Here is a 12,369-nt window from a genome sequence, read left to right as displayed (position 1 = left end):
TGAATTTGTATGCAAGTTATGCATCAAAGTATGACAGTCATATTTGTATATGGCGATGGAATTTAGCACATGCTTTTGTCCAAATAGACTGCATAATAAGGTTCATTCATATAAAGCATTCCCCAAAGACTGGGCTACCGTGGTGTGTGGTTTTGTTGCACTGTCACATGGTTTAGGCTACCTCTCCTGCCCCCACCTCTGATGAACTCCTCTATCAATACATGGGTGATTTACTCATTTGCATGGAGAGGGGAAATGGGATTGTGGTTTCATTCAAAACTGACAGATTTTAATGTATTACTATAATGAAGATGGTTCTGGTTATAAAAGAATATTTTACTTCCATGGTAAATTAATTAATTTGTTTAAGTAGCATATAGCCGCCTATGCATTACAATGTTTTTTTTAAAATGATGTTTCTTCCATCATATGCCTGAATGAATATATTTTTGCCCCACAGTGTAAACTACGCTCGACGTCCTACAACTTATCACTCACGTCATGCGTCGCAAGAACTCCTCCTAATGTGATACGAGTTATTGCACAATGAGTAACTGGTGTGACTTAACACATGAGTCAGTGTATTATAAATGGTCGCAATGGCAAAACGCTTTCAAAATGCGTCTTGTAATTCCGAACGCCAGTGTGGACTCTTCAAGTCACTCACTTCTGCCGTGTTTGGGACAGTCGGAGCAGTATTTCCCTCGCTCTAGGCGTTGTTTTACACGCGAGGACCAACTCCCTGTCACTGGAATTGGTGGTTTCACGGGAATCTTTCTTCAATCACTACACCGCCATGGACTTGAATGAGAGTAAATCAAAAATATTACCTAGCGTTGTCATATACACATTGGTTTTGTTGGAGACTGAGGACTGGGTGAAAACAAAGCGCTTCGCTATTCTGAGAGCTATTTTGGGTCACCGCATTGCTTTCACTCTGAAGACAGCCGCGTAACGGGAACGGAGCCGCAGCCCGTAGTATTGGAACCATTGTACATCGGACACTACATTTCGCGCATTAATGAACACTTTTGGCAAGCTTTTCCATGGCTTAGAGACCACCAGAGTTTTGCCAAGAGAGTACCAAGCGAGTAACAACAAAGGAAGATGCCATTTTCTAATGTGTGGGAATAGACATGGCTGAACAAATGCTTCGAGCGCAGGTGGATAGATAGGTGCTACATTGTCTCACACGAAGCTAACAAAGAAAAGACGGTCAATATTAAGAAGCTATCAAACACTATTGTTGCAAGTCTTGTTTTTTTTTTTTACCAGCATGTGAAACTTCCTGAATGAACTGGACTTGAATTAAATTTCGGCGGTATCACAATGCTTGACAATGTATTGATATTTCGGTGGATTATTTTGTATTCCACATTGAGCTAAAACTGCTTCGTCATTTAAAAAAAAAAAAACATTTTTCTTTTGAGTTTGATTTCCATCGAGCGCAGACATGCCGGGAGCACTCCCCTCCTCCCAAGCCCTGTACATCGGGATGGAGGTGATAATTGCTGTGTCCTCTGTCATCGGAAACGTGATGGTGGTATGGGCTGTAAAAATTAACAAGTCGTTAAGAGACACCACGTTCTGTTTCATCGTCTCGCTGGCCCTGGCTGACATTGCGGTGGGGGCTCTGGTCATACCGCTGGCCATAACCATCAGCATTGGACTCCAAACTCACTTCTACAGCTGTCTCATGGTGGCATGCACGGTACTGGTCCTGACGCAAAGTTCCATCCTCGCCCTCCTGGCCATAGCGATTGACCGCTATTTAAGAGTGAAGATCCCGACCAGGTAACGATAACCTCATTCCGCAGCACCATATAGATGCTTAAGTTGTGTTTATTTGTTATCATGCCGAGATTTAGTAAGCAGCCGAAAAAGCGCACATTTGCCAAAGATTACATGTCCAGCAACGGCAATGCAAAGCCTCGTGGAAATGGTGGTGTAACGGCCACAGCCAGTATTGTAATAGCGTGCAATGTGTTGTTTATTGACTGTGGTTGGTTTGCGCTGATTGTAGCTGCTCTATCGGGCGTGAAGTGTGATTCAGCAGGGCGCAGATGCCACAGCAGATGTGCCAGTGACCTGCATCTGGACCAGGGGATTACATCTATTTTGTTATTTATTTATTTTCACCCACTATCCTTAAATAAGATTTTTTTCATAGATATGAAGTTATTCACTTTCAAGAATTCACTCTTCTTAATTTTTTTTTCAGAAAAGAAAAATGCATGGTTATTATCTTAGCCATGGCATAGAGTCCTCATACTGACATGATAATGACCAAAACAATGTTGATTTAATTTCCTCCTTGTAACTGTTTCCTAGTATTTCAAAATGACCATTTTGACTTCAAATAGATATTTCAAATAGCAATTTCCTTTAATTACCATACTGTATATGATCAAGATCCCACTTTGAAACACACTGACATTAGCAGCTAATATAATTTTAGGACATTATTCCTGTGTTAGTTGTATGTTTTCCTCTATTGCGGCCCTTGGGTCATGGTTAATTAATGCCAGTGCCACCCATGCTCATTCTTCAGAGGACTAAGTAGGGTGGGGAACCACTTCGGGTCAGAACCCCATCTGGTCCAGAGATTCTTAACATCCGGATGAATGGTTGCCCTCTTGTCCGACTGAAATAATTTGATCCCGCCACAATTTACCCCTGAGCCAGTTGCATGTATAAGAATCCCCAGGTGCTGCTGTTCAGTCTTGAGGTGCATGACGCCCTTCGCCCCCCGTACCCAGAGGTGACAAGATGGGGCCAAATGGCCCCACATGCACACAGTTAGAGCTTAACACCAGCAATTGGCACTGATGTGTAACCACCAATGAGCGCGACTATTACAGTGGTGGGCCATTGTGTCTGGGTGCGTAAGTGGGGCTGGCGTCTCACTGGGAAGAACAGTCATGTTCCCCCCATAAACCAGACTGTGCTCTTACAGTGAATTAATTCTCAAGGACACCACAACAATACCAGACACACACACACACACACACACACACACAGTGACCAAAATCAGAATGAGCTCTTTTGTATGCAGTAGAGAAAACCTGGCTACTGTCAGCGCTGTGCATTCAATACATCACCACTACATCCTGGGCGCCATGCATTACAGGAGAAGTCAATAGTGTCAATGGGACAGGAAATGAAGTCCTATTTATTGGAGGACAAAGCCGATGCATGACCATTTAAACCAACCTCTATTTCCGTTTATGAATGTATGTGTGTGTGTGTGTGTGTGTGTGTGTGCGTGCGTGTGTGCGTGTGTGCGCGTGTGTGTGTGTGGGAACAAGGTAAATGCATGTTAGCATAGACGCCGCATGGGAATGCTGTCCATATATAGAGCATGAGTGCTACACCATGCCTGCACACCGTCTCTCACGTCAGTGCTCAAAACAGAGTTGATAATGTGTTGCCTCCAATGCACTGAAAAAAAAACCCTTCATGAAACCATGTACGACACCTGAACGCTCACCTGTGATGCAATGCGACTTGGGATCTGAAGCCATCTGTAACCTCATGACCCAATGTAAGGTACAAAAAAACAACAACCAGGCCTGGCTCACTCAGGCATGAAAGAGTCATCCATTTTTAATTGACAAAAAGCCTTTGTGCTACAAACAATCTCAAGCAGTTCTCTGAATAGAGGCCGGACGGTGCTATGTTTGACTAAGGACCTCAGGAAGAGTGAAAGGGGTTGCCAGTCCATTAATTTGTAATTACCACAACAGACTGTGTCATTGGAGGAGTGCTCCCTCAGCCATGGAGGTTGCCACAACCTTAATTGCAAAACACAGGCTTGATAAAGACGGACATGTTTGAGTGACACCACTGAACTCAATAATGCAGCCAGGCAGAACACTCCCGAGTGATGTGAAAGACAAGCATAGAGACTTATTGAATGAGCTTCGTTAAGAAAAAGCCGGTTCATTTGAGCCAGGGCATGGGAAGACAAAGAGGGCTAGCACTATTAAGAGGTTAAGAGGTTCTGTGTCACGGTAACAGCGGCGAATAATGAGCAGACAATGAAACTGTGTGTGTTTTGTGTGTGTGTGTGTGTGTGTGTGTTTGTGTGCGCGTGTGTATGTGTTTGTGGGTGGGTTGGGCTCTGCAATGTAATTGACTGGGAAACCGAACAACTGAAAAGCACCCCTCTACAGACACCTCCATTACTTACGACCTGAAAGACGCATGAAGGAAAGACCGCATCTACCACCTTGGAAATAGATATTGTCCAGTAACGCAGATGATCATGATAATCAAGCCCATTTCAATCAGCAAATGCATTACTTTTTAATGCAAACACAAAACTGCTACAGTTAAATCTAGATAGACTTGAAGACATGTTGTCTTCACATTGTCTTCAGTCATCGTGGTATTGACAAAAATAGGTGAGCTTTTTAGCTTTTCTCTGTTCCCTGCTAGTCACTGTGATGTGATAATGCAGGAGGGAGTGTGTCAAATTTTGAGCCTCACTGGCATTGGCTCCAACTGTCGGTGCTGTTTCAGTTGGGCATTGTGAAGGTTTAGTGTCCCATATCTAACAGACTAACTGCCCACTGACATCTTCTGACATTAGTCGTTGATAGCCGAATTGTGGAAACCTGAATGTTGAAAAACAAAAAAGCGCAAGCCAGCTCTTATCTGAGCGTGGCTGTGAGTGAAGCACAGGCTGTACAGTATGTTTGCCTGTCAAAAAGGAGGTTACACCCATCTGATCACATGAGTCATCTAGGGCAGCTGCATCAGCGGTAATATTAGAGCCTGTGTTTGGATGCTGCTGGAAGCGATTTACTTTTTATCCCCATAACAATCGCGAGTCTAGCCGACACACGGTGCGAGGAATCAAAGCACTCTTGGAATAGCACTCTGTATCTAGACAAGGCGTATAGCTACTGTACTGTGTTAACTCTCCACCCTTGTCGTGTACAGTATGTCTAGGAAATTGAAATTCAATATTGCTCATCTCAAGGCTGTTTTTGTGGAAGTAAGAAATTGCATTTAAATCAATTTGTAGTGATGAAAATGGACTTGGATTCTGCACATTATGGAAGTGCTGTTTGGTGAACTGTCCAGGACATAAAAAAAACATGTTGGTTATTTCCCTGGCATGTATTGAGTGGTGAGGGAAAGGTAGAGTGGTTTTATTTGGACCACGGCTCATTACCGTAGATCTGCGACATTCAGTTGTCATTGTTCCACATTAAAGGTACGTTTGTCTTAATAAAAAGGTCAAAGGTAGCCTGTTCTCATAGAACAAATCACTTTAAGCATGCACACACTAGCACATGCAGATAATTACTTGACAATAGTTGCATAGTGAAATGCATATTAGGAGTTTGAGAAGTGCTGTATTTGTGCTGGCAAGAAGAGCAGGTTTGGCCCGGGCCCTGGCCAGGGTGCTGAAATGGCTTGCGGGAGCTCTGCTGCTCTGCTGCCCTGTTCTCCTGTGTGTGCAGGGATCCAGCCGCCACTGTACTGTATGCATTCCAAACACTCCCATTTGCTCCCCCCTGGGACCTGCAATGAGAGTGAGCAATGGGGCAAAATGTGGCAATGGATCAGCTGAGCTGGGAATATGTGACAAAAGGGAGATTCATATTGGATGCTTCCTGAATCAACACCCCAGAGACACCCCCACCACTGCCACCACCACCATACTGTACACACACACACACACACACACACACACACACACACACACACACAGACACACACACACACACACACACACACACACACACACACACACACACACACGCACACACACACACACACACACACTACCCGAACATTAAATTGAACTCAAGTATCGTTGTGCTGACGGCTGCATCGTAGCACATGTGGAGTAACATCTCTATCGGTGAAGCTGAATTCAATGGAATAATTCTTGCCACTACTGGTCAATTCTGTCAATATTGTGGTAGGGAAAGCACAGTAACGTTTCATTATAGACCTTCAGACTCAGCATAGCTCATAGGTTGGACCAGCGAGAGCAACAGAGAGATGATCAGTACTGACATGATACATGTGCCTAACAACATGGACAAGTGTGAAGTCCATAGAACAACCTTACAATATTTACATTATTGTAAAACAATTATCAAGAAACACATTCATTCATCCTTCCCTTTTAGTCCTCCATACATGTAATGGAATAAAGATATTAGAGACATTGCTGAAGCAAGTTCAAAGAAGAAGTTCAAAGTGACAATGAGATGTTTGAGAATGTTTATGTGTGTGTCCTGTGCTTGAGAATGTTAATGGTTTATGTGTTTGTCCTGTGAAAACATGCTTGAGAATGTTAACTGTGTGTGTGTGTGTGTGTGTGTGTGTGTCTGTGTCCTTTGAAAACATGCTTAAGAAGGCTAACAGTATGTGTGTGTGTGTGTGTGTGTGTGTGTATGTGTGCTCCTGTCCTTTCAGCTACAAGCGGGTGGTGACGCAGCGGCGTGCGGGCGTGGCGGTGGTGGTGTGCTGGACCGTGGCCTTCCTGGTGGGCCTCACGCCCATGCTGGGCTGGAACAACCTGCAGAACCTGCGTCTCCGCAGCAACGGCTCCCTGAGCGACGACCTGGTCATCACCTGCCAGTTCGAGAACGTCATCAGCATGGACTACATGGTCTACTTCAACTTCTTCGGCTGGGTGCTGCCCCCCCTGGTGCTGATGCTGGCCATCTACACCGAGATCTTCTACATGATCCACAAGCAGCTCAACAAGAAGGCCACCACCAGCCACACCGACCCCAACAAGTACTACGACAAGGAGCTGAAGCTGGCCAAGTCGCTGGCCCTGGTGCTCTTCCTGTTCGCCGTCAGCTGGCTGCCGCTGCACATCGTGAACTGCGTCACGCTGTTCTGCCCGGGCTGCCACAAGCCCATGTACCTCATCTACATCGCCATCCTGCTGACGCACGGCAACTCGGCCGTCAACCCCATCGTCTACGCCCTCCGCATCAAGAAGTTCCGCACCGCCTTCCTCAAGATCTGGAGGCAGTACTTCTGCTGCAAGCAGGTGGCGTCCATGGAGAGTCACCCCAGCGACAGGGTGAAGAACCACGAGGCGCCAGTGGCGGCGGCGGAACCGCCCGCAGCGCTGCCTCCGCCCGAGACTCAGCCGCAGCCCGCCCCGACGGAGCCGGACCCGACGCCACCTCAGAACGGCCCAGAACCAGGACAGCCGCTGGAACAGAACAATGTCTGATCCGGTGTGTGAGCCTCTAGTCAGACAATTAGACAGTGCCATGAATATAAACTCTCTCTCTCTCTCTCTCTCTCTCTCTCTCACACACACACTCATACAGTCTTACATACACACACATGTGCACATACACACAAAGTGTTGTATATACATGCATACACATACACATATCTAATACATACACACACATACACACACAAAGAGACACAAAGATGCACAGTAAGAGGTTGGTACTCTTTTGAATGTAAATCAGAGGTCCTCAAAATGCTGCTGACTGCACTTCTTCGGTTCTCCTATCAGGGTTTGATCACTGTGTGTCTCATCACAGCCGTCTGTGGAGTGGAGTTCTAGGGACGGAACACTGGAATGTGGAATATTGGCAGCTGATTTTAGAACATGCTGGGCCCTGTTAGGACCTGTGTGCTAAGCGGGACACTTCTCTATATGGGAAAATTCACTGGATATCCTTGAAAAACTGTTACAATGTAAAACCTTAATGAAACCTAAACTAATGACATAGCTGGCCCATTGAAGGCATATCTTGTTGATGCGCTCCAAACGGTGAAGGGAGACGCTGGATGTTGTTATGCCAAATGTGCAATAGCTCATAATACTGGTGATGCCAGCTTGCTGAACACCTCTTCCTTGTCACTGGGGAGAATATCCAATCATGAAGAAAAGATCACTCAAAAAAATGTGAATGTAAACGTGCAAAAAAAAAAAAAGGAAAAAAAAACAGCAGCAGTTAGTATTTCCTCAGAGCAGACGGAGTCATGCTGGCCAGCCCGTAATGCCCAGTGATGGAGAGGCATTGCTGGGATGGACGATAGGGACAAGGAGGTGTCACTGCTGACACAAAGAGTTTTTAATCCCTCCATTGAATTTCTCAGCCCTGTGCTGTTTCCCAGGCAGTTTACACTGATCCATTATGGATGGAAGAGATGGCCCAGAATGTGTGTGTGTGTGTGTGTGTGTGTGTGTGTGTGTGTGTGTGCATGTGCGTGCGTGCGTGTGTGTGTGTGTGTGCGTGTCCTTCTGAGTGGTTTGCTCTGTTTTTTTGTGTATCGTATGTCCGTGTGTGTGTGTGTGTGTGTGTGTGGTGTATGAGTAGGTGTGTGTGTTTCCAAACAGGAAGGAGGTATCATTCTTGCTGAAGTGGTTTTTAACCCTTGCAGAAACACATACTGTACACAAAAAAGAAAACATTGAACAATGGGACTGAGAGAAAAAATGGAGGAGACTAGTCCTATCTGTCTCCTCTAGTGACTTACATGTGTCAGAGTGGAAGTGTTTGTTTAAACCCACGGCTCTTTTTTTATGACTGCTATGTAATTAAAGGTGTGTGTTTAAGAGAGAGGCTTTGCCAGGCTTCAACTGTATTAATCTGGACTGCATCCAAGTCTATAGATTATATATATATATATATATATATATATATATATATATATATATATATATATATGTCTAAAAGTCTGTAAAAAATGATATGATACCTAATGCCATACTTGTGCAGCTTTTTTTCATTTCCAATGCAATATAACATCACAGTGATACTTTTTTGAGAAAAACCTGAGCTATCACATTGATCACATCCTTTGTCATCTACGTCCACAGTTATAGATCCGCACTTCCTGCTCTCTTGGAGAATAAAAGAATGGTGACACATCATAGTTTATCGATTTACTGTGAGCAATTAATACAAACAGTGGCCGACGATCCCTGTGAAGCTCGGAGCCACAGCTCTTGTCATCCGATTTGTCCTGGCTTTTCTTTTGTCCCTTCAGAAGTGTTATTGTGAATAATGATCAGATGTGTAGTCCTCAGATGGTATGTATGCCATCTCTAAGGATGCCAATGGAAATTCAAGTACTCCCAATACAACTCCAGCGGCGCCCCCTAGAGCACCCAACATGTATATACATAATATTATAATCACATCATGCAGTCCATCAACATCATCATGGTCCAATGCACTGAGATACTGTCAAACCTGAGTGGGAAATAGAGACACCATGTGTACACAGTATACCTCAATAAGGTAATACAAAAAAAAAACAAAGAAAACAAAAAGATAAAACATGACCCAACTGTGCATATACAATCATTCTGTGCATCTTCTGGCTTCTTTTCCATGTCTGAATGAATGGGAACAACGGGCTTATTATTGTTACTGTCAATCTCTGCGTTCATTCGGTGCAGGATAATACAAGATAACAGACTGATGTAAACATAAATAAGATGTCATAAAGTCACAAGTAAACCATGTCTGGCTGTTGTTCTCTTCAAGATAGATGTACAGGAGACTCTTTCGCACAAATACTCAGAAGAGATGATTCCTGGACCATCCTCTTTGTTAGACATTGACCATTGACCAGATGTGATCTGTATCTAAGGTGTATCTGGGTCAACTGTGGGGATGTTTTTTGGGTCAGAACAGAACCGCTGCCCGAGACCGAGAGTGTAGAGCAAAAGAGATGAAGAGGATGATGAGCTATATCCTCTGCTAGGCAGAAACAGGTGCCAGTGGGCTTGGCTGGAGACAAGGCCAAACAACGATTTCCTGTCCGTCTGCATGCAGGAGCCCATCTTTCTGAGTACACAGCTGGCACTGGGGGCAGGAAACGCTAAATCAGGAAACAGTAAATGTCGCCGTGTGTGTGTGAGTGTGTGTGAGTGTGTGTGTGTGGGGGACACCCTGAGAGCTTATCACAGCTGTGAGCCCAGAGAGCGGTTCTGCTGAGATGGCCTATCCCAGATGTGCTGTGTGTGATTCTGTTAGGCTCAAGTAAACAGAGCAAGGTGTTAACAGGGTTCTCATGTTTAACCAGATTACCTATATGTACATTCTGGGTGGTACTGTAAATTGCTTTGGATTATACTTATCGGGTCAGGTGATGGTGGTGAAGTGGTTAGGGAACTTGACTTTCATGTGCATGTCAGAAAGTCATGTGTTCAATACCCAACTGCCATCGTGCCCCTGATCTGTATATCACTTTGGATCAAAACAACTAAAGGTAAATAAAATTGTGTCCTGAAGTCAGAATGTAAATGTTCTCACTTGACACCAAAGATCGTAGAGCGCTCCACTCTAGAATCTTTGCTTGACACTGAAGAGAAGGGGGCAATCTTTGTAGAAGGCTTTTCATATTCGCTGTGAATCACCAGTTCTACTGATTCCACGTCCGTTAAGCGGCACATTACTTTCCTTACACCTTTATCCCAACAACTGTGCTCAGATCTGTCGGTCATATTAGACACCTAAGAGGTGCTATGCAGCAGGTGGAACAGATGGCTTAGCCTCTTTCAAGCTCAATTTCTCACCCTACACACACACACACACACCTGCATGCACAGACACACACACACACATACACACACAGCAGATACAGCTTAAGGGACTGTGTAGGTGCATACAGTAATAACAGTATGAGTGCTTCCAAGAAATCAAACCTATGACCTTACTCTTTTTTAGCACCTATAGCTACTGTATTAGATGAGTTATAGACACACAAAAAGACACTGAATCAGTTTGTACATATGCCAATATGTATATCTCACATACCTACATGTAGATACTGCAATGCAAGCAAACGTCTGAAGTTATGCTGTCCCCACCACATCAAGTATACAATACAAGGTCAAATGGTTTAAAAGGTCTAACAGAACCAATGCTCTTACATAGCTTTTTATATGAAATATTTCTTTTAAAAAGACTCCCTCAGTGCTATAACTCATTTTACAATTAACACAGTTATATGCAACTGATTATAGCCAGTTGTGAGTAAACCCCATCTCCTCGTTTGATTTATGTCACCTAAGGGGAGTCATGGCACATGTTGTGCATTATTATTTGTGAGCCTGAAGGTATGCAAGAGCACAACATGAAACCAAAGCAGTGGGAGCTTTGATGATAAAGACTGTTTCCACAGTGCTCTCTCTGAAAACAGGTCATGTTGCCTCAAAGCGTTGATAGACAGCTCTAACTGTTATGTCTCACATACTCTGAGTGAAGAGAATAATAATAATAATAATAATAATAATAAAAACAACACTTGTTTAGCCTGTATATGCTGGTGTTAATGACAGGTCAGTGCCGTGGACTTAAACTGGGTGGGTTACGATGGTGTTACTATAGACCAACTAGCTGAAAATAAAATCCCTTCATGCCTAGTTGATGAGAGCAGAGTTCTTTTTCAGGGCCAAGATATCTGATGAGGGTGAGAGAAGCTGTCCATGTCGGCCATAAAGGAGTAACAATGGCCACTTGTCCTTGGGGCAGCACTTTACCGCCAAACCACTGAAATTGATTGCATTGCTTCACTTGCAAACACTCACAATAACAATAAAAAATATCCTGCAGGCTATCTAGAATCCTTGACGGTCAACTAAATGAGGTGTGAAAAAAACCTCTCAGAGAAATATCTGAGGTCAAGAGCTGGAGGAGTTAGGGCCCTCCCAGGTGTCATGCCTCCGGTCATTTCAATAGTTAACACCTCGTAATTTCCCCCCAAACGTCTACGGTCTACGGGAGACGAAGAGAAAGCCTGACAGAGAGCACTCACATAACCTCAGGTTACAATCCTTCACATTAAGGGCTGTGAACAGGGCAGGGTCACGGGGGGCTTTTCATATTGTTGCTAGGGAACAGCTTTACTGGAGCCTATTCTCCGCGTGTACAGTGCCTCCAATCTTGTGGTTTCTTATCGCCCCCCTGTGGACACTGTGGTCTAACAACTCCAAGGGGCTCCAGGCGATCTGAAACATCTCAAGCCTTAAATTTCAAGCCTTTATAGTACACAAGATACAAGTACAACGAGATGTGGACCAACCTGTCCATGCATATCAGTGTGACAAGGGTGGTAGACAGGGCAGGAGGGCAGATAGGGATTACAGGTAGGCCTACAGCATAACATGAGGAGAGGGGAGGAGAAAAAGAAGGCAACCCCATGGTCTTATGGAGAGCATGTCTGGGAGCAGCAAAAAACACCTCAGCAAAATAAGCACATACTGTAATCAACATGAGAGACAACATGAAAAACACAAGACTTGCAGTGGGGAAGGAGAGTGGGGATGGAGATGGCCCAGTGCAGGCAAGCAGCCATCCGGTCCTGCAGCCATGTTCGGCGCTGACCCGTCACAGACCCGCTTGTCAG

General features: G+C 44.5%; 1 protein-coding gene across 1 annotated transcript; it reads left to right on the top strand.

Annotated features, from left to right (window-relative positions):
* The first annotated feature begins 672 nt into the window (after window positions 1-672).
* Window positions 673-9,972, top strand: adora1b (adenosine A1 receptor b). Its single transcript, XM_062542115.1, has 2 exons — window positions 673-1,794; window positions 6,442-9,972. The coding sequence occupies exons 1-2, from the start codon at window positions 1,454-1,456 to the stop codon at window positions 7,217-7,219; spliced, it is 1,119 nt and encodes a 372-aa protein (XP_062398099.1). The 5' UTR covers window positions 673-1,453; the 3' UTR covers window positions 7,220-9,972.
* The last annotated feature ends 2,397 nt before the right edge of the window (window positions 9,973-12,369 follow it).

This window comes from Sardina pilchardus, chromosome 7 (assembly GCF_963854185.1).
Source record: "Sardina pilchardus chromosome 7, fSarPil1.1, whole genome shotgun sequence".
Taxonomy (NCBI): domain Eukaryota; kingdom Metazoa; phylum Chordata; class Actinopteri; order Clupeiformes; family Clupeidae; genus Sardina; species Sardina pilchardus.
This window is presented reverse-complemented; position numbering and strand designations above follow the sequence as displayed.